The sequence below is a fragment of the Phytophthora cinnamomi genome (genome assembly GCF_018691715.1).
Source record: "Phytophthora cinnamomi strain GKB4 chromosome Unknown Contig59, whole genome shotgun sequence".
In the NCBI taxonomy this organism is placed as follows: Eukaryota; Oomycota; class Peronosporomycetes; order Peronosporales; family Peronosporaceae; genus Phytophthora; species Phytophthora cinnamomi.
Genome location: NW_027150992.1, coordinates 55,408 through 77,183, shown reverse-complemented (window position 1 = coordinate 77,183; position 21,776 = coordinate 55,408). Strand labels below are relative to the sequence as shown.

Genomic DNA, 21,776 nt, shown 5'->3' with positions numbered 1-21,776 from the left:
CTGCGCACCCATATACTGGTGGTGCCAGTAGAAGTCGCGCGTGAGAAGGACGTAAGTCTTCACGTCCGAGATGTCCGCAGTCGGGGCATCATGATACTCGTCATGATCCTGAGTCGCAGGTCATGGTCATTGACACGACAACGCGATCCGCGTTGTCGTCATCGCGCCAGATAAGCAGTCCGTCGTGCACACGAAAGCGTGTGCACGCGCCGAAGGTGCTTTGGGCAGCTTCTGACGGGACTTGTCAGAAGGCGCTGTGCCATAGGCCAGCAAAGCTTCGCGTCCGCGTCGTGCGCGTGCGGCCTTCACATCATCAACAGAGAGATGTGGGTTTGCTTGATCGCACGGCGTCAATGGCATCGTCAACAGCTTCGGTAGTCCGGCCGACGTGATAACGCGTCGGCCACAGTTCAATCTTCCGGGTTTGTATTCGACCCGGAAGTTGTACTCCGCAAAGAATAGAGCCATCTCGCCATTCTTTGTGAAATGTGGGACTTACTGCGCAGAATATGGTCGGTGTAGACCACAAAGGTCTACTCCAAGCAATACACCTGAACTTTGCGAGTGCATAGCGGAGTTCCTTTCATGCACGGATAGTTGCGCTCAGCTGGCTTCAGCTGACGCGATTGGTAGACGACACGATCACGGCCCTCGTGATCGTGTGTGATAACGCGCATCCGATCGCGAAATCGGATGCGTCACACACTAGATGAAATGGGCGATCTTGGTCCGCCACTGCCAAGATCGGCGCCTCAGTCAAGCCCGCTTGACTGTCGAATGCCTTTGGCAATCGGGTGTCAATTCCACACAGCTTCTTTCTTAAGAAGCGTGACAGCGGGCGGATCTTGCCCGCGTAATCCTCCACGTACTTGCACAAGTAGCGTGGCCAAGGAACCGCCTCAGTTCCTTGACATTTGAAGGCGTTGGCCATTCATTTATCACTCTGACCTTTCCGGGTCAGGCGAACACCATTCTTCCCTACGAGACACCCGAGGACGAGTATCTCGCTCGCCCCGAAGATACACTTCTTCAGGTTCGCGTAGAGCTTATGTTTCGCATGCGCTCGAAGTCTCCGGAGATGCACCCTGTGCATCTCTACGTCGGTCTTCCCGCCACAGCCGGCTGTGGATGAAAATCATGAAGCGAGCTCGGTGCGAAGTCGCGCACGAGCGCACACGGCGCTCGCACTGTTGAAGGTCGCAGGGCTTCTTAAGCCCTGTGGCATTACTAGCATCTCCCAGAGCATGCCGCTGGCGTGCTCACTGCCGTGAGAGGGATATCGCTCTCACGCATTAGGATTTGATAAAATCCATCTCGCAGTCGAGAGCACTGTAAACGGTGCTCCGGCCATCGAATCGATGATAACATCTTTTCGGTATCGGCGTTCGCGTTGGTACCGTCGCATCGTTCAGCTTGTTGTAGGCATGAACGATGCGCCATCCGCCCTGTGGCTTGACAAGAACGCGGAGCACTGTGCGGGACTTGATTCCGCACTCTTGCTTTTCGACGACTTTCAAGAAGTCGTCGATGCTTTCATTGCTTCGCGGCGTGGCCACTGCCGCGTGACACAGACTTGTGCCCGGCACGAGATCAACTCGTGCTGAATGCCCTTATCCTGCGGAAGCTCGCGGAATTCTTCCGGAGTACGTCTTTGTACTCCTCAATTCGTAATAGGGACTCGACTTCAGCGAGTCCCAACCTTGTTCCTCGAAGCGCCTCGCTTCGTTCGCACTGAGAGCGTCTTCACTCTCAGTGGTATTCCCATGAAGAGCTGCTCAGCTCTTCGCTCGCCTCCGTTCTTTCGCTGTCTGAAAGAACAGACTGTTGATGCGTCCATCGTGCAAGTCGCGGTGAAGCGCTTCCAGCTCATGGCTGAAGCGAAGTCAACTCCGACGCCGCGTCGGAGGATAGCGAGTTCTTCACGATACTGGAATCCAGTATTGGCGCCAAGACGCTTAGCGTCTGACATTCGGCGTACGCCCAGTCTGCCCAGCAGATCGTTCTTGTTGCGTCTCGGTCCGACCGAGACCTTGCGCGTTTCCGCTGCGCTGTTTGTTGTGCGGGCCGGCCTGCACAGTTGTTCTTCTGGTCCAGGCCCGGCTGTGGACAGCTTCGGCGGACCTTCCCGGGGCGCGTATCGCCCGGCTGTATTTCTTCGCAGCCCGGCTGCACGGATGTCTCTCGCCGGCAGACCCTGCTGCGGGCGCGCGATATCGCCCGGCTTGATCGCATGGCGCTTCGTCGCCGGGCTGCACGACGCATGCAACGGTCAGTGCGGTACGTTTGCAACCGTCCGCACTTTGCAGCGTCAACTCCCGGAGTTGAACGCCTTCGTCACCTCGACGCCATTCATTGGCGGAGCCCTCATGAGAGGGTGCGTCGGCTCCGAGCCGACGCGTCGTTGTCGACCTGACCCTTCGGGTCAGGGATGTCCCTGCACGCTGTAACTCCCGGAACCAACATCATCTTCCGACGTCGGCAGCATTCGCGACGTGGGTTCTTCACTTGTGCGCCCTCGCGCACCTTCTGGGCACCTGGGACAGCAGCATTAAGCGCTGTCTCGATGAGAGGCGCGCACCTGCTGGTGCGGCGCTGCGGTAACAGGGCCATCGCTCTCTGTTCCCTTGCGTCCGAAGCGCACGAGCGTGCGCTTCTTCCAGTCTATCACCGATCATGCCGTGCAAGCCACGGCATGCCCATTCACGTCGAACTTATCGTCCAGGTCCAGGACGATAAAGGTTCGACAAACACCGTTGTTTGAGAGAAGCGCACGTTCACGACGCGCTTCTCGGTCTTACGATGGCACCTGTTGCCAGTCGTACTCCAGAAGACTTCGAGGTGTATTACCTCCTCGAAGTCAAGTCTCGCAGGTTCGTAGTCGAACAAAGTTGTTCGACGCGCCTCGACTACCAAAGCTCGAAGAGAGTCACTCGCTCTTCGAGTAAACCTTCAAGATGACTAGGTTCGGCCTGTCATCTTGTTTCTTCAGTGAGCTGTCTCATCGCTGCAGTCTCAGTGTCGCGTGCCGATGTCGGCACGCGACTGCATTACGCAGGGCGCCCCGCGCCTACTGGATGTTCGCGTTTTTTTTATCCGCGGCGATGCCTAGCATCGCCACGACGACCTCCAGGGGCATGGGAGCTGTGCACTCCGTGCAAAGTGACCGATCCTTCCGCAACGGAAGCATCGCACGTTACCTCCTGCCGCTGGTAACCAGCAGTTGCTGTTCTCGAGAGGTCCATTGGTTCCGGACCTCCCGTCCTCGCTACCGGGCGGGTTGCGGCCTCGGCACTTACATGTGAGTTAGCCTGCCGCAGGCTAAACTCTTCTTGCATGGCAAGGGATCGATTCTGAGAGTACTCGGTACTGATAGGTCTTCACAGGCCATCTCTAAGTCCCTTCATGAACGTGACGACCTTATCGCCTGTCAATCGGTAGTCACGATATTTGTAAAATATCGTGGCGCTGCGCGTAAGCATGGACGTCATGCTTACCCTGCTGAAGGTCGAGGAATCCGCCCTCGACCGGAACTCGTTGCGGGGCTCAAACGCTTGTTTGAGCCCTCTTTGAAATTCGTCGTGCTGAAGCACGGGATCGGAGAGTCGGCGTCCATACGCTCCCTCTTGCGCGTCCGCCAAGGCAGGACATGGCGAACGCGACCTTCGACAGCGGGTCGACGATTCGTCGAGCGCTATGGCTGTGTTCAGTCGACAAGCCATCGGAGGAGAGGCTCGCCCTCTTCCCACGTAATTGCTTACGCTCAATTTAATTTTACACGCGTCGTCCCTGACGACGCCGTCACTGAGGAAGCAGCTCACGCCTTCCTTCATGATGAATCCCAGAGCACACCATGTTGCTCCGTCGGCGATAGCGTACGCAGCATCGTAGTATCGCCGCTTCTCCAATGACTGTTGACAGTCGTTGGAGGGCTCTCCCACTCTGGGTCAGACAGGTGGGGGAGTCAGGCGCGTGCAACATGCGTTGCAGGCGTGTTGAGCTCTCGGTCACCTCCGTGCCTCGTCTCGACTGCTCTGTACACCGCGTACGAACGTCAAGCAGTCGGTCGTTGGACGGACTACAAAGTGCTACCAGGTGTAGTGGGTCTAACTTGACTCACTACTTTAGCTTACACGTTGCGCACGTGTATGAGGAAGCGTAGGACTTTATTATTTAGGTTAATTATATTTGAATACACAAATATAATTAAACAAAAGACTCCAGGACTTAGATTAGGTAAAATGAGAACTGTATTGTTTGTAAATTGATCTTCCTCAAATCTGCTAAAACTGTTTATCATCTATGAAAGGGTTGGAGCGGCTGGCCGTCAGAGCCCCGCAATATGCATAGTTCTGATTGGTAGAAAGATGCTTTTACCAATAGGATCTTTTAGGTGTGTGGACACTCAGTGGTGGCCACTTCAATGTATCCATGGTGTGCTTACACCAAGTGAGGAAGTATCCAAACTTTAACAGATACCTATCTTTAAATTACGGCTGCAGCCACTTGTACGTGTAACCCCGTTACACCTGCGGTCAAGCGCATCTCGCTACCTAGGGACCAAGTCGCATCGGGAATCCGCTTACTCGCCGAGGCAAGGACATCGACTTTCAAGGTTACTCGGATGCCGACTGGGCTGGTGATCTTAGTGATCGCAAGTCTACGTCGGGCATTTGTTCCAAGTCGCCGGCGGACCGATCCGCTAGGGTTCCAGACAAGTGTGTCACTCTCTGTTGCAGGGTACTGAACCTTGGTACACTGTACCAGTTCCGAGGTACCCGAACCGGTTAACCGAACCGGTCCAATACGACACACGTTGATTGACGAGGTAGGTTGATTGGACGAGTAGGTTGATTGGACGAGTAGTGTAGAATGATGGTTGATTAGACGCACTAGTTGATAGGACGCACGGCCGCGTGTCTTTATCACTAGCCTAGGGTGTAAGCTCCAACAATCCAATCACTTCTGAATTTCGATTCAACCCCCCAAGTGACCTTCCTCGCCTCGCCCCAAGCCTCGGCGGTGTCAACGACCAAGTCAACCAGTGCAAGATCCCAGTACGACCTTCTTCATCCGTCATGGCGCACGAACTTCACCCTGGCATCGAATTGCTTCTCCACCTTGGTGATGAATCGGCGCAAGCAGCCTTCACTCTCCGACCTGGCTCGCACAGACAGAATCCACACGCAGCCACTGGCTTCGTCGTGATCAGCAACAGGTGCGGCTACCACCCAGCGACTCTTCTTCCATGGGCCCGCAAATGTCGAAGTGGAGGAACTCAACGGCTTGTACTTGCGCTTGTTCGTGCTTGGGAAGGCTTTGCACCATTTTACCTTGTTGCCACGACACTGGCGACTTCTTCGACGATGTCGGCATTTTCGCACCCGTCACCATGCCACTTGAGACCATCTTCCGAAGAACGTCATTCGGCGCGTGACCCAAACGCGCATGAAGATCCACCGCGTTGACCGACGCCTTGGAACGAATTCGCAGCGCAGCTTGGGACTCGGAGCCAGTAGGAGACCGTCGATCAGGTCCGCGGAGCCACGATTGCTTCGACTTCTTCTGTGCGATGTGCATTTCAGCACCATCAAACACCACCTTGAACAGTCCGCTTCGGTTGATCTGCGGCACCGAAAGCAGGTTCTTGTTCATGCTCGGGACGTAAAGTGCATCTTGAATGCGGATGTCGCGCTCCTTGCCGTTGGGCAGAGTGACCCGCTGCACCACCGTCCCGACTCCCATGATCTTGGCCGTGTTGCCGTTGGCGACCGTGAGTTCACCGTCGCACACACCTGATGTCGACAAACTTGGCCTTGTTGTTGCAGATGTGGGTGCGGCACCCACCGCCCGCGAGCCTTGAAACTTGTTGGTCCTGGAGACTCTCACCTCCGCCAGAGACCGCGAACGCGACGCAGTCGTCATCGCTGTCGTCACGCCACTAGACGTTGTTCGCACCGCGACCAGACCAGCCACGTCGTGCACCTCGATTCTCTTCCTTCTGCTTGGTCAGCACTTTTCAATGATGTGCCCCGATTTTCCGCAGTACGTGCAGTGGTGACTCCGCTCGGCGTTGAAGGCCCTCGCAGCATCTTCAATCTTCACCAGGCCGTCTTCTCGCCCTGCCGCGATGTGCTCGTTCGTGAGCACCTTGATCACATCTTGAGTGCGCAGCTCTGCGTTGCTCATCTCCAGTTGAGAACGACGTTCTCGAAACTCTTGAGCAGACTCCTGAGCAAGCAGATCGCCACGTCTTCATCCTCCATCTGGCGCCGATGTTGCTGAGTTGGCGCTGATGAGGACCATTGCAATGATGAAGCACATTGCCGCCTTCTGCCATCTCCATGCTGAAGCTGGCGCTTCAGGTAGATGCGGCCAGCCTTCTGCGACCCCCCCGTAGAGCGAACGCAGTCGCGTCCAGGCCACCCACGCTTCCTCGCAGTCGTCGACCACATGATGGTAGTCAGCATCCATGTGGGAGCAACATCAGGCCGAACGCGATGTTGCTCGACTTGACGTAATCGTCCTGGCCCTCGTGTCCGCGAAGTTGGTTTCGTCTCGCCACGATGCTCCCACCGACGGTCAGGAACACGCCACGTAGCGGTTCCACGTGGCGAATTGTCGCCGTTGAACTTGCGATGAGTCTGCGTGTCTTGGACAGAGGACATGGTGCTTGGGCTCATAACCTGAAGAAGGTCGTGGTTGGGTCTTGCAGTGGTCTTGGTCGTTGACACCGCCGAGGCTTGGGGCGAGGCGAGGAAGTCACTTGGGGGGTTGAATCGAAATTCAGAAGTGATTGATTGTTGGAGCTTACACCCTGTGAGCTAGTGCTAAGACACGCGGCCGTGCGTCCTATCAACTGGTGCGTCTAATCAACCATCATTCCTTCACCTTCGTCCAATCAACCTACTCGTCAATCAGCGTGTGTCGTATTGGACCGGTTCGGTTAACCGGTTCGGGTACCTCGGACCTGGTACAGTGTACCAAGGTTCAGTACCCTGCAACAAGGTAGCTAGCAGTTCGCGAACGAAGGACCTAAATCAATCACTTTGCATTCTGATATCAAGTGCTCAAACGACCTTCCTTTTCTCCGAGTCCCAAGCTGCGCTGAGAATTCGGTGTCCAAGGCGTCGGTCAACGCGGTGGATCTTCATGCGCGTTTGGGTCACGCGCCGAATGACGTTCTTCGGAAGATGGTCCCGAGTGGCATGTACGGTGCGAAAATGCCGACATCGTCGAAGAAGTCAAGCCAGTGTCGGGTGCCAACAAGGAAAATGGTGCGGCCCTCCCAAGCAAGCCGAACAAGAGCAGAATCAAGCCGTTCGAGTTCCTCCACCTTCGACATTTGCGGACCCATGGAAAAGAGCGCTGGGTGGCAGCCTGCTTGCTGCTCATCACGGATGAACCAGCGGCTGCATGTCGGATTCTGCTCATGCAGGTCTGAGAGCGAAGGCTGCTTGCGTCGATTCATCACCAAGGTGGAGAAACAGTTCGACGCCAGGGTGAAGTTCGTGCGCCATGACGCAGCCAACGCCTTCTTAAGACGCTGTACTACGAAGCACCAAGTGCAGCCCACGGTTCGCTATGCGCACCAAACGAACGACGGGGCTGAACGCGCCAACCGAACCATCGTGACCATCGGCCGCAGCATGCTTCACTACGCTGTGGGTTGACAAGACGTTCTGGGCGGAAGCAGCGATGACGGCGATTTACATCAAGAATCGTCTGCCGTCACCAAAGTCGCCCGACAAACTCGTTCGAGATCGTCTACAAGTCAAGCCCAACGATCAAGCACATGCGGATCTTCGGGTGCAAGGCCACGTTTTGACGCCGAAGGAGAAGCGACTCAGTGGGACCGAAAGCTCGTGAAGGAATTTTCATGGGTTACGAGGAGCGTTCCAAGGCGTATCGAGTTTATGACATCAGGTGGGGCAGGTGGTATCTCTCGCGATGTCACATCTCGATGAGTCAAGCTCTCCGACGACTCCAAGGCTGCTGGTGAAGAAGTCAACCGACTTACCGACGGTTTTTCGACTTCATTCACAAGTCTCGGGACTCGGCACAAGGGTGTTCACGCAAGGCGAGGAAGCGCAAATCGCGTCCGGACAACCAAGATCGCGACAATGTTCGGCGTCCTCGTCGCAGTGCTGGACTCGAAGAAGCAAGTGCGCCTGGACGCTCGGAAGACGAAGACCAAGGTGAATCTACGGCGGCGCAGAAGAAAAATCGGAAGAAGACGATGAAGACGGCTCGACCCCTGCCCATGTTCTGGCGTGCAAGTGCGAATGCGGTGGAAGCAAGTGACAGCGCGGAGCCGAAGACGTTTCAAGAAGGTGTGAACGGACCAGACCAAGTCCAATGGCGCAAGGCAATTCGCGCCGAACTCAAGTCAATGCGGCTGCGAGGTGTTTTCCGCGCCGCCAAACTGCCCAACAACCAGCGCGCAGTCGGTACCAAGTGGGTGTTCAAGATCAAGCGCAACGCGGACGGATCGATCGAGAAGTTCAAGGCTCGGCTCGTCGCGAAAGGCTTCGTGCAGAAGTACGGCATCGACTACACCGAGACGTTTTCGCCCGTGGTCAAGTACGTCACGCTGCGAATGATCATTGCGGTTGCCAAGTACTTCGGATGGCCGATGGACCAGCTCGACGTGGTGACTGCGTTCCTATACGGCTTGATGAAGGGGAAGGTGTTCTGCAGCGTGCCTGAAGGCGTGGAACTGGACGACGGTTTCGACTGCGTGGAACTGCTCAAGGCGATTTACGGGCTCAAGCAAGCTTCGCGAGTTTGGAACGAGACCTTCGACGAGTATGTGCGCTCCATCGGTTTTCGCGTGTCAAGCTACGACCCATGCCTCTACATCAAGGTCGTCGATGGCGAATGCGTTCTGCTGCTGGTCTACGTGGACGGCGTCTTGGTGACCGGAAGTTCGGCGGATATGATCGCGGAAGTCAAGCGCCAACTCAAGTCGCGGTTCGAGATGACCGACAGTGGCAAGTGTTCCTTCATCCTCGGGATCGAGGTGGTCGACAACGCGGATGGCAGTGTCACGCTGAGCCAAGCTCGCTACATCAACGACATCCTGGAGCGCTTCGGCATGCAAGACTGCAAACCCGCTGCAAGCCCGGTCGACATCAGCATGAAGCTAGTCTCAAGCGACGCCATGACCAAGCTGGACGCGCCATTTCGCGAGGCTGTCGGTGCACTCATGCACTTGATGACATCGACTCGCCCGGACATTGCGTTCGCAGTTGGCTACGTGTCACGCTTCATGGAGAACCCGCAAGTCGAGCACTGGATTGCGGTCAAGCGCATCTTCCGCTACCTTCAAGGGACCAAGTCGCACGGAATCCGCTTCTCGCCGGGCAAGGACATCGACTTTCAAGGTTACTCGGATGCCGACTGGGCTGGTGATCTTAGTGATCGCAAGTCTACGTCGGGCTACCTGTTCCAAGTCGCCGGCGGACCGATCTCGTGGGGTTCCAAGAAGCAGTCAAGTGTGTCGCTCTCGACAAGCGAGGCCGAGTACATCGCACTGAGTTTGGCGATTCAAGAAGGCAAGTGGGTGCACAAGCTGCTGTGCGAGATCCTGGTTGCTGCAGGCGGAATCACGCCCGAGTTGAAGATTTTCGAAGACAACCAGTCGTGCATCAAGATGACCAAGAACCCCGTCAACCATGGCCGCGCCAAGCACATCGACATCAAGTACCATCACATCCGCGACGAAGTCAAGCGCGGCGAAGTGATCGTCGAGTACTGCGAGACTGCCACCATGCTGGCCGACATCATGACCAAGGGACTTGCCGGACCACGCCACAAGGACTTGACGGCTGCGCTCGGCGTTCACGCGTGTTCACATTGAGGGAGCGTGTTGCAGGGTACAGAACCTTGGTACACTGTACCAGTTCCGAGGTACCCGAACCGGTTAACCGAACCGGTCCAATACGACCACACGTTGATTAGACGAGTAGGTTGATTGGACGAGAAGTGTAGAATGATGGTTGATTAGACGCACTAGTTGATAGGACGCACGGCCGCGAGTCTTTAGCACTAGCCTAGAGTGTAAGCTCCAACAATCCAATCACTTCTGAATTTCGATTCAACCCCCCAAGTGACCTTCCTCGCCTCGCCCCAAGCCTCGGCGGTGTCAACGACCAAGACCAACAAGTGCAAGTTCCCAGTACGACCTTCTTCAACGGGTTTGCTGTCCTGCATGCCGAACTTGCTCAGGATCGACTTGAGAAACTTGGTCTGCCGCATCGTCACCTTGCCGGACTCCAAGTCGTTCTTGATCTCCATGCCGAGGAAGTACGTAAGCTCGCCGAGGTCTGTCATTTCGAACCGTTGGCTGAGTGCGCGCTTGGTCGACCCCATCAGCTCGTCGTCGTTGCTGACCAGGATCAGGTCGTCCACGTAGATGACCACGAAGATCATGCTGTGTCCGTCGCGTTTCACGTAGACGCAATGGTCGGACTCGCACTTGGTGAACCCCAGCTTCAGCATGAACTCGTCGATGGTCTTGTTCCACATGCGCGGCGACTGCTTCAACCCGTACAATGACTGCTTCAGCTTGCACACGTAGTCCGGGTGGTCTTCATCGACGTAGCCGTCCGGTTGCACCATGTAGATCTCTTCGTCCAAGCCGCCATTCAGGAACGCCGTCTTCACATCCATCTGATGCAGCTTGAGACCATACTTGGCGGCCAAACTCAGCACGGCCCGGATCGACGTGAACTTGGCCACTGGAGCGAAGGTCTCGTCGTAGTCGATGCCGTACTTCTGCGAGAACCCTTGGCCACCAGACGCGCCTTGAACCGTTCGACCTCTCCAGCCTGGTTCTCCTTCACGCGGTACCCATCTGTTGCCGATGGCCTTGCGTCCCTTCGGCAGTGGCACCACTTCCCACGTCTTGTTCTTGAGCAGCGAGTCGTACTCCGAGTCGCATGCTTCCTTCCACTTGGCTGCGTCGCTGGATTCCATCGCCGACTTGAACGTAGTCGGCATCTCTCCCACTGAATCCACGACGTACGCAGCCTCAAAATCTTGACTCTCTTGGGCCGCCGCAGACATCTCATCCAGCGTCGAACGTCCATTCTGCGGCGCATATCGCTTGGCCCTCGGCACCTCCACGGCTTCTTCTAGTGACTGCGTCCGCGGGTGTCGCTTGCTGCCGGGTTCGAAGTCTTCATTCCGCGCAGCCTCATCCTCACTGCCGTCCTCATCCGATTCGGACGGAGTCTCTTCATCCGTGGCATCTTCATTATCTTCATCTGGAAGACCAATTACCACCTCCTTCGTAGCATATTTGCGTCTCCCACCGTCGAAGACGTCTTCCATGAACTGCGCGTCGCGGCTCACCAACACGCGACCGCTCTCGATCTCTTCAAACCGATACGCTTTCTCGTGCTCCGAGTACCCCAGGAACCGGCAACGCACCGACCGGGCGTCAAACTTGGACCGCTTCGCCTTCGGGACCAGCACGTACGCGTGGCAACCAAACACCTTGAGGTTCGCCAGCAGTGGCTTCTTTCCCGTCCAAACTTGGTGCGGCGACTTGTCGTGGCTAATGGCGCGTGTCGGACACCGGTTCCGGAGGAACGTGGCTGTCACCACCGCTTCACCCCAGTAACCCTTCGACAACCCGGCATGCTCCAACATGCAGCGCACTCCACCAACGTCCGGTTCATCCGTTCCGCCACGCCGTTCAGCTGTGGCGTGTACGGCGGCGTGAACTTCTGCACGATACCACGGTCGCTGCAGAACTTGGCCATCTCGCGCGAAGTGTACTCGCCACCGTTGTCGCTCCGGAGCGTTTTCACACGCTTGCCGGTCTGCGTTTCAGCCAACGCAACGAACTCAGCGAACTTGGCGGCCACCTCCGACTTGTTCCGCATCAAAGTACACCACACAGAAGTGCGACTTGTCGTCGATGAACGTGACGAAGTAGCGCTTGCCGCAAACGTAGACGTCTGCATGGGGCCGCACACATCGCTGTGAACCACTTCCAGCACGTGCTTCGCACGGTTTGGAGACGACTTCATGTAGCTCACTCGCGTTTGCTTGCCGAGTGAGCATCCGTCGCACAGCTCCCACTGCTTCACCGACGTCATGTCGATGCCAGAGCCGTAGCCCTTCTTGACGATGGCGTCTAGACCGCCATGGCCAATGTGACCAAGTCGAAGGTGCCAGAGGTACGACGTGGTGTCCCCTTTGCGATCCTTCGAGCTTGCCACATTGGCCTCGTCAGGCATCACCGGTGTCATGCTCAGCTTGAACAGCCCTTTGCCTTCGCGAGCGCCGAGCTTCCACTTGAGACCCTTCGTCTCCGTGAAGCACCCGTCGCTCTCGAACGTCACAGGCCCGACGTCCTTGGTGAATCTGCCGACGGAGAACAGGTTGCGCGACAACTTGGGAATGTGCCACACATTCGTGAGCACACCCTTCTTGACGCCGCGCGGGGTCTGCATCTTCATCACGATGTCGACTCTCCCGATCGCTTGCACCACACCGTCGTCCGCGAGATGCACGTCCACCGGCGAGATCTTCTTGTAGTTCCTCATGAACTTCTTGGAACTGGTCATGTGCTGCGTCGCACCCGAGTCGACCAGCCACACCTCATTCGACTTGGTGGTGTTGCTCCCACCACCAACCGAGAAGAGGAAGTCGCCAGAGTCGTCCTCACTCTGCGCGACGTTCGCTCGCTGCGGCCTCTGCCGCTCCGCGTTCTCGCGGATTCGCACAGGACACTTGGCGATCCAATGTCCTTGCTCCCCACAGTAGTGGCAGGCGCTGGCCTTGTTGGCAGTCGCCTGCCGTCCCTACGCTTGCCGTTGTCGCTTGTCATGAACGCTTGGCCTTGACCGTGCGCGGTTCCGTCGACGCCGCCACCTTGCTCCTTGCGCTTCATGTCCTCATGCAGCAGCCGAGCCGTCACGAGTTCCCACGACAGCGAGTCGGCTCTCGACTCCAACGCCGTGATGAGGAACTGGTACGACTCGCTGAGACTCCCAAGAAGCGTGATCACCAAGTCATCCTCGCTGACCGGAGCGCCCACTGCGTCGAGCTGCTCCGCCAGAGTCTTGATCTTGTTGATGTGCTCCAGCACATCATCACCTTCCGCCATCATCGTCGTGAAGAAACGTCGACGAAGGAAGAGCTTGTTGGCCAAACTCTTCTTCTCGAAGTGTCCTTCCAGTTTTGACCATGCATCGTACGCATCCTTGGCCGACCGGACCAGCGGCAGCTGCGAGTCTTCCATCGCGAGACACATGATCGCCAGCGCCTTGCGAGACTTCCTCTTGAACGTCGTTTGGTCCAGCGTAGTGGCGCAGTGCTCCAGCTTGATCTCTCCACTTGTCACTTCCCACAGGTCTCGTTCCTCGAGCACCATCGCCATCTTGAACTTCCACGTGTGGAAGTTGGTTCCGTCGAACTTGTTGATGCGAGAGGTCGTGGTCGAGGCGGCGTCCATGGCGAAAGCGTAGTCGGAGTCTTCAGCAGGGAAACGGGGCTTGGGCTCATAACCAAAAGTAAAGGTCGTTTGAGCACTTGATGTCAGAATGCAAAGTGATTGATTTAGGTCCTTAGTTCGCGAACTGCTAGCTACCTCTAAGCCTACTGGATATTCCTGCTGGATACACTCTACTGGATTCCTAACTGGATAGAAGGTCCTTCAGCCAATCAGCGAGTGCCACGTAGATGCCCATCCTGTACCCACAATCTGCGTCCCATCATCAGCGTCCCATAATCCTCGTCCCATCATCACACGAATGATGGCGGCACCACTGAGTGAAGGTCGCACCGGTACCTTAACGGTACACCGCAGATGGTCGAGGCGATCCCTTGACAACAGTCCTTGACCCTCGTGTCCGCGAAGCTTGGTTTCGTCTCGCGGTTCACGACGCTCCATACCGACTTGGTCAGGAACACGCCACGCATGTAGCGGTTCCACGTGGCGTAGTTGTCGCCGTTGAACTTGTCGATGGAGATCTTGATGTCTTGGACAGAGGACATGGTGCTTGGGCTCATAACCTGAAGAAGGTCGTAGTTGGATCTTGCACTGGTTCACTTGGTCGTAGACACCGTCGAGGCTTGGGGCGAGGCGAGGAAGGTCACTTGGGGGGGTTGAATCGAAATTCAGAAGTGATTGGATTGTTGGAGCTTACACCCTAGGCTAGTGCTAAAGACACGCGACCATGCGTCCTATCAGCTAGTGCGTCTAATCAACCATCATTTTACACTACTCGTCCAATCAACCTACTCGTCTAATCAGCGTGTGGTCGTATTGGACCGGTCGGTTAACCGGTTCGGGTACCTCGGAACTGGTACAGTGTACCAAGGTTCAGTACCCTGCAACAGAAGACCAACGTGAATCTACGGCGGCGCAAGAAGAAAAATCGGAAGAAGACGATGAAGATGGCTCGACCCCACCCATGTTCTGGCGTGCAAGTGCGAATGCTGTGGAAGCAAGTGACAGCGCGGAGCCGAAGACGTTTCAAGAAGGTGTGAACGGACCAGACCAAGTCCAATGGCGCAAGGCAATTCGCGCCGAACTCAAGTCAATGCGGCTGCGAGGTGTTTTCCGCGCCGCCAAACTGCCCAACAACCAGCGCGCAGTCGGTACCAAGTGGGTGTTCAAGATCAAGCGCAACGCGGACGGATCGATCGAGAAGTTCAAGGCTCGGCTCGTCGCGAAAGGCTTCGTGCAGAAGTACGGCATCGACTACACCGAGACGTTTTCGCCCGTGGTCAAGTACGTCACGCTGCGAATGATCATTGCGGTTGCCAAGTACTTCGGATGGCCGATGGACCAGCTCGACGTGGTGACTGCGTTCCTATACGGCTTGATGAAGGGGAAGGTGTTCTACAGCGTGCCTGAAGGCGTGGAACTGGACGACGGTTTCGACTGCGTGGAACTGCTCAAGGCGATTTACGGGCTCAAGCAAGCTTCGCGAGTTTGGAACGAGACCTTCGACGAGTATGTGCGCTCCATCGGTTTTCGCGTGTCAAGCTACGACCCATGCCTCTACATCAAGGTCGTCGATGGCGAATGCGTTCTGCTGCTGGTCTACGTGGACGGCATCTTGGTGACCGGAAGTTCAGCTGATATGATCGCGGAAGTCAAGCGCCAACTCAAGTCGCGGTTCGAGATGACCGACAGTGGCAAGTGTTCCTTCATCCTCGGGATCGAGGTGGTCGACAACGCGGATGGCCGTGTTACGCTCAGCCAAGCTCGCTACATCAACGACATCCTGGAGCGCTTCGGCATGCAAGACTGCAAACCCGCTGCAAGCCCGGTCGACATCAGCATGAAGCTAGTCTCAAGCGACGCCATGACCAAGCTGGACGCGCCATTTCGCGAGGCTGTCGGTGCACTCATGCACTTGATGACATCGACTCGCCCGGACATTGCGTTCGCAGTTGGCTACGTGTCACGCTTCGTGGAGAACCCGCAAGTCGAGCACTGGATTGCGGTCAAGCGCATCTTTCGCTACCTTCAAGGGACCAAGTCGCACGGAATCCGCTTCTCGCCGGGCAAGGACATCGACTTTCAAGGTTACTCGGATGCCGACTGGGCTGGTGATCTTAGTGATCGCAAGTCTACGTCGGGCTACCTGTTCCAAGTCGCCGGCGGACCGATCTCATGGGGTTCCAAGAAGCAGTCAAGTGTGTCACTCTCGACAAGCGAGGGCGAGTACATCGCACTGAGTTTGGCGATTCAAGAAGGCAAGTGGGTGCACAAGCTGCTGTGCGAGATCCTGGTTGCTGCAGGCGGAGTCACGCCCGAGTTGAAGATTTTCGAAGACAACCAGTCGTGCATCAAGATGACCAAGAACCCCGTCAACCATGGCCGCGCCAAGCACATCGACATCAAGTACCATCACATCCGCGACGAAGTCAAGCGCGGCGAAGTGATCGTCGAGTACTGCGAGACTGCCACCATGCTGGCCGACATCATGACCAAGGGACTTGCCGGACCACGCCACAAGGACTTGACGGCTGCGCTCGGCGTTCACGCGTGTTCGCATTGAGGGGGCGTGTTGCAGGGTACTGAACCTTGGTACACTGTACCAGTTCCGAGGTACCCGAACCGGTTAACCGAACCGGTCCAATACGACCACACGTTGATTAGACGAGTAGGTTGATTGGACGAGCAGTGTAGAATGATGGTTGATTATACGCACTAGTTGATAGGACGCACGGCCGCGTGTCTTTAGAAAAGGAAGGTCGTTTGAGCACTTGATATCAGAATGCAAAGTGATTGATTTAGGTCCTTAGTTCGCGAACTGCTTGCTACCTCTAAGCCTACTGGATATTCCTGCTGGATACACTCTACTGGATTCCTAACTGGATAGAAGGTCCTCCAACGAATCCGCGAGTGCCACGTAGATGCCCATCCTGTACCCACAATCCTGTACCCACGCGTCCCATCATCAGCGTCCCGTAATCCTCGTCCCATCACCAGCGTCCCGTAATCCTCGTCCCATCATCACACGAATGATGGCGGCACCACTGAGTGAAGGTCACACCGGTACCTTACTGGTACATCGCAGCTGGTCGAGGCGATCCCTTGACAACATTCCCACGCGACTCGGCGTCGGCTGCACCTTGGATCCCCAGCTTGTGTCGCAGAACTTCGAACTGCACAGAAGTGATCGCCTTCGTCATGAGGTCGGCCAGCATGTCCTTCGTCGAGCAGTACTCCAACACCACCTGACCGTCATCCACCTTCTCACGCACGAAGTGGTAGCGAATGTCGATGTGCTTGGTGCGCTTGTGGAACTCCGGGTTCTTGGCCAACGCGATGGAGCCTTGGTTGTCCTCGTAGATCTTGATTGCTTCATCGCTTGCCATTTCGCCGAGCTCGCGCAGAAACACCTTGAGCCACACCGCCTCCTGCGTCGCCTCTGACAGCGCCATGTACTCCGTCTCTGTAGATGACAGCGCCACCGTCCGCTGCTTCTTGCTCCTCCAGCTGATGCACCCACCGTTCATCATGAACGCGTAGCCGCTTGTACTTCTTCTCGATTCGATGTCACCAGCCCAGTCTGCGTCCGAGTAGCCACACACAACTCCGCAGCCGTCACCCTTCGAGAACTCGATGCCATGCGTGGGCGTGGCTTGCAGATACCGGAGCACACGCTTGAGGGCTTGCCAGTGTGTGGGACACGGGTCGGCGGCGAACTGACTCAGCACGCCTACTGCAGCAGCCAGGTCCGGACGCGTCGCCACCATCAGGTACATCAACGCGCCGACAGCACTCCGATACGGCACGTTCTTCATCGTGTCTTCGTGCTTGCAGCCACCCTCGCACATGTTCTTGGTCAACTTAAGTCCTGGATCCTGCGGCGTCTTCACGGGTTTGCTGTCCTGCATGCCGAACTTGCTCAGGATCGACTTGAGAAACTTGGTCTGCCGCATCGTCACTGTAACGGGGTTACACACACAAGTGACAACAGTCACTTGTGCACGATAACGGTCACAAGTAACAACTGTCACTTGTGCATGACATTTGTCACTTATGGTTTAACAGATAAATATCTGTTAAAGGTTTTGGATACTTCCTCACATTGGTGTAAGACACACCGATGGATACATTGAAGTGGACCACCACAGTGAGTGGTCCACACATACCCAAAGATCCTATTGGTAGAAAGCAGCATCTTTCTACCAATCAGAGTCATGCATATTAGCGGGGCTCTGACAGCCAGCCGCTGCCAACCCTTTCATAGATGATAAACAGTTTTTAGCAGATTTTAGAGGAAGATCAATTTACAAACAATACAGTTCTCATTTTACCTTAAACTAGCTACTTGGAGTCTTGTCTAAGTTAACTTATATTTGTGTATTCAAATATAATTAACCTAAGTAATTACTAAGTATTTACGCTTCCTCATACACGTTGCGCAACGTGTAAGCTAAAGTAGTGAGTCAAGTTAGACCCACTACAGTCACCTTGCCGGACTCCAAGTCGTTCTTGATCTCCATGCCGAGGAAGTACGTAAGCTCGCCGAGGTCTGTCATTTCGAACCGTTTGCTGAGTGCGCGCTTGGTCGACTCCATCAGCTCGTCGTCGTTGCTGGCCAGGATCAGGTCGTCCACGTAGATGACCACGAAGATCATGCTGTGTCCGTCGCGTTTCACGTAGACGCAATGGTCGGACTCGCACTTGGTGAACCCTAGCTTCAGCATGAACTCGTCGATGGTCTTGTTCCACATGCGCGGCGACTGCTTCAACCCGTACAATGACTGCTTCAGCTTGCACACGTAGTCCGGGTGGTCTTCATCGACGTAGCCGTCCGGTTGCACCATGTAGATCTCTTCGTCCAAGCCGCCATTCAGGAACGCCGTCTTCACATCCATCTGATGCAGCTTGAGACCATACTTGGCGGCCAAACTCAGCACGGCCCGGATCGACGTGAACTTGGCTACTGGAGCGAAGGTCTCGTCGTAGTCGATGCCGTACTTCTGCGAGAACCCCTTGGCCACCAGACGCGCCTTGAACCGTTCGACCTCTCCAGCCTGGTTCTCCTTCACGCGAAACACCCATCTGTTGTCGATGGCCTTGCGTCCCTTCGGCAGTGGCACCATTTCCCACGTCTTGTTCTTGAGCAGCGAGTCGTACTCCGAGTCGCATGCTTCCTTCCACTTGGCTGCGTCGCTGGATTCCATCGCCGACTTGAACGTAGTCGGCATCTCTCCCACTGAATCCACGACGTACGCAGCCTCAAAATCTTGACTCTCTTGGGCCGCCGCAGACATCTCATCCAGCGTCGGACGTCCATTCTGCGGCGCATATCGCTTGGCCCTCGGCACCTCCACGGCTTCTTCTAGTGACTGCGTCCGCGGGTGTCGCTTGCTGCCGGGTTCGAAGTCTTCACCCCGCGCAGTCTCACCCTCACTGCCGTCCTCACCCGATTCGGACGGAGTCTCTTCATCCGTGGCATCTTCATCGTCTTCATCTGGAAGACCAATCACCACCTCCTTCGTAGCATATTTGCGTCTCCCACCGTCGAAGACGTCTTCCATGAACTGCGCGTCGTGGCTCACCAACACGCGACCGCTCTCGATCTCTTCAAACCGATACGCTTTCTCGTGCTCCGAGTACCCCAGGAACCGGCAACGCACCGACCGGGCGTCAAACTTGGACCGCTTCGCCTTCGGGACCAGCACGTACGCGTGGCAACCAAACACCTTGAGGTTCGCCAGCAGTGGCTTCTTTCCCGTCCAAACTTGGTGCGGCGACTTGTCGTGGCTAATGGCGCGTGTCGGACACCGGTTCCGGAGGAACGTGGCTGTCACCACCGCTTCACCCCAGTAACCCTTCGACAACCCGGCATGCACCAACATGCAGCGCGCACACTCCACCAACGTCCGGTTCATCCGTTCCGCCACGCCGTTCAGCTGTGGCGTGTACGGCGGCGTGAACTTCTGCACGATACCACGGTCGCTGCAGAACTTGGCCATCTCGCGCGAAGTGTACTCGCCACCGTTGTCGCTCCGGAGCGTTTTCACACGCTTGCCGGTCTGCGTTTCAGCCAACGCAACGAACTCAGCGAACTTGGCGGCCACCTCCGACTTGTTCCGCATCAAGTACACCACACAGAAGTGCGACTTGTCGTCGATGAACGTGACGAAGTAGCGCTTGCCACCAAACGTAGACGTCTGCATGGGGCCGCACACATCGCTGTGAACCACTTCCAGCACTTGCTTCGCACGGTTTGGAGACGACTTCATGTAGCTCACTCGCGTTTGTTTGCCGAGTGAGCATCCGTCGCACAGCTCCCACTGCTTCACCGACGTCATGTCGATACCAGAGCCGTAGCCCTTCTTGACGATGGCGTCTAGACCGCCATGGCCAATGTGACCAAGTCGAAGGTGCCAGAGGTACGACGTGGTGTCCCCTTTGCGATCCTTCGAGCTTGCCACATTGGCCTCGTCAGGCATCACCGGTGTCATGCTCAGCTTGAATAGCCCTTTGCCTTCGCGAGCGCCGAGCTTCCACTTGAGACCCTTCGTCTCCGTGAAGCACCCGTCGCTCGAACGTCACAGGCCCGACGTCCTTGGTGAATCTGCCGACGGAGAACAGGTTGCGCGACAACTTGGGAATGTGCCACATTCGTGAGCACACCCTTCTTGACGCCGCGCGGGGTCTGCATCTTCATCACGATGTCGCCTCTCCCGATCGCTTGCACCACACCGTCGTCCGCGAGATGCACGTCCACCGGCGAGATCTTCTTGTAGTTCCTCATGAACTTCTTGGAACTGGTCATGTGCTGCGTCGCACCCGAGTCGACCAGCCACACCTCATTCGACTTGGTGGTGTTGCTCCCACCACCAACCGAGAAGAGGAAGTCGCCAGAGTCGTCCTCACTCTGCGCGACGTTCGCTCGCTGCGGCCTCTGCCGCTCCGCGTTCTCGCGGATTCGCACAGGACACTTGGCGATCCAATGTCCTTGCTCCCCACAGTAGTGGCAGGCGCTGGCCTTGTTGGCGGTCGCCTGCCGTCCCTGCGCTTGCCGTTGTCGCTTGTCATGAACGCTTGGCCTTGACCGTGCGCGGCTCCGTCGACGCCGCCACCTTGCTCCTTGCGCTTCATGTCCTCATGCAGCAGCCGAGCCGTCACGAGTTCCCACGACAGCGAGTCGGCTCGACTCAACGCCGTGATGAGGAACTGGTACGACTCGCTGAGACTCCCAAGAAGCGTGATCGCCAAGTCATCTCGCTGACCGGAGCGCCCACTGCGTCGAGCTGCTCCGCCAGAGTCTTGATCTTGTTGATGTGCTCCAGCACATCATCACCTTCCGCCATCATCGTCGTGAAGAAACGTCGACGAAGGAAGAGCTTGTTGGCCAAACTCTTCTTCTCGAAGTGTCCTTCCAGTTTTTGACCATGCATCGTACGCATCCTTGGCCGACCGGACCAGCGGCAGCTGCGAATCTTCCATCGCGAGACAGATGATCGCCAGCGCCTTGCGAGACTTCCTCTTGAACGTCGTTTGGTCCAGCGTAGTGGCGCAGTGCTCCAGCTTGATCTCTCCACTTGTCACTTCCCACAGGTCTCGTTCCTCGAGCACCATCGCCATCTTGAACTTGTTGATGCGAGAGGTCGTGGTCGAGGCGGCGTCCATGGCGAAAGCGTAGTCGGAGTCTTCAGCAGGGAAAACGGGGCTTGGGCTCATAACCAAAAGTAAAGGTCGTTTGAGCACTTGATGTCGGAATGCAAAGTGATTGATTTAGGTCCTTAGTTCGCGAACTACGTGCTACCTCTAAGCCTACTGGATATTCCTGCTGGATACACTCTACTGGATTCCTAACTGGATAGAAGGTCCTCAGCAATCCGCGAGTGCCACGTAGATGCCCATCCTGTACCCACCGTCCTGTACCCGCGTCCCATCATCAGCGTCCCATAATCCTCGTCCCATCATCACACGAATGATGGCGGCACCACTGAGTGAAGGTCGCACCGGTACCTTAACGGTACACCGCAGATGGTCGAGGCGATCCCTTGACAACAGTCCTTGACCCTCGTGTCCGCGAAGCTTGGTTTCGTCTCGCGGTTCACGACGCTCCATACCGACTTGGTCAGAACACGCCACGCATGTAGCGGTTCCACGTGGCGTAGTTGTCGCCGTTGAACTTGTCGATGGAGATCTTGGTGTCTTGGACAGAGGACATGGTGCTTGGGCTCATAACCTGAAGAAGGTCGTAGTTGGGTCTTGCACTGGTTCACTTGGTCGTAGACACCGCCGAGGCTTGGGGCGAGGCGAGGAAGGTCAC

General features: G+C 56.3%; 6 protein-coding genes across 9 annotated transcripts; 2 read left to right on the top strand and 4 right to left on the bottom strand.

Annotated features, from left to right (window-relative positions):
* Positions 1–8,260: 8,260 nt before the first annotated feature.
* IUM83_19190 (Integrase catalytic core protein) lies at positions 8,261–9,859 on the top strand (the record flags this gene model as incomplete). 2 transcript variants are annotated; one of them, XM_067944233.1, is made up of 1 exon in its annotated part: positions 8,261–9,859. In XM_067944233.1, one exon carries the CDS (start codon positions 8,261–8,263, stop codon positions 9,857–9,859), a length of 1,599 nt encoding a protein of 532 aa, XP_067787608.1. The 2 variants fall into 2 exon arrangements, with proteins under 2 accessions (XP_067787608.1, XP_067787609.1); XM_067944232.1 differs by having other exon boundaries at positions 9,161–9,859.
* A 188-nt stretch (positions 9,860–10,047) lies between these two features.
* Positions 10,048–13,468, bottom strand: IUM83_19189 (Gag-Pol polyprotein; the record flags this gene model as incomplete). Its single annotated transcript, XM_067944231.1, has 3 exons — positions 10,048–11,600; positions 11,654–12,760; positions 12,820–13,468. 3 exons carry the CDS (start codon positions 13,466–13,468, stop codon positions 10,048–10,050), a joined length of 3,309 nt encoding a protein of 1,102 aa, XP_067787587.1.
* Positions 13,469–13,649: 181 nt separating this feature from the next.
* Positions 13,650–14,010, bottom strand: IUM83_19188 (retrovirus-related pol polyprotein; the record flags this gene model as incomplete). Its single annotated transcript, XM_067944230.1, has 2 exons — positions 13,650–13,704; positions 13,805–14,010. The coding sequence occupies 2 exons, from the start codon at positions 14,008–14,010 to the stop codon at positions 13,650–13,652; spliced, it is 261 nt and encodes an 86-aa protein (XP_067787603.1).
* A 419-nt stretch (positions 14,011–14,429) lies between these two features.
* IUM83_19187 (Integrase catalytic core protein) lies at positions 14,430–16,028 on the top strand (the record flags this gene model as incomplete). Of its 2 annotated transcripts, none has more annotated exons than XM_067944229.1 (1): positions 14,430–16,028. In XM_067944229.1, the coding sequence occupies one exon, from the start codon at positions 14,430–14,432 to the stop codon at positions 16,026–16,028; it is 1,599 nt and encodes a 532-aa protein (XP_067787584.1). The 2 variants fall into 2 exon arrangements, with proteins under 2 accessions (XP_067787584.1, XP_067787585.1); XM_067944228.1 differs by having other exon boundaries at positions 15,330–16,028.
* A 505-nt stretch (positions 16,029–16,533) lies between these two features.
* Positions 16,534–17,418, bottom strand: IUM83_19186 (retrovirus-related gag-pol polyprotein; the record flags this gene model as incomplete). Its single annotated transcript, XM_067944227.1, has 1 exon — positions 16,534–17,418. One exon carries the CDS (start codon positions 17,416–17,418, stop codon positions 16,534–16,536), a length of 885 nt encoding a protein of 294 aa, XP_067787586.1.
* A 510-nt stretch (positions 17,419–17,928) lies between these two features.
* On the bottom strand, positions 17,929–21,127 carry IUM83_19185 (the record flags this gene model as incomplete). 2 transcript variants are annotated; one of them, XM_067944225.1, is made up of 4 exons in its annotated part: positions 17,929–20,010; positions 20,115–20,512; positions 20,578–20,684; positions 20,799–21,127. In XM_067944225.1, the coding sequence occupies 4 exons, from the start codon at positions 21,125–21,127 to the stop codon at positions 17,929–17,931; spliced, it is 2,916 nt and encodes a 971-aa protein (XP_067787581.1). The 2 variants fall into 2 exon arrangements, with proteins under 2 accessions (XP_067787581.1, XP_067787582.1); XM_067944226.1 differs by lacking the exons at positions 20,115–20,512; positions 20,578–20,684; positions 20,799–21,127 and having other exon boundaries at positions 17,929–18,669.
* Positions 21,128–21,776: the final 649 nt, after the last annotated feature.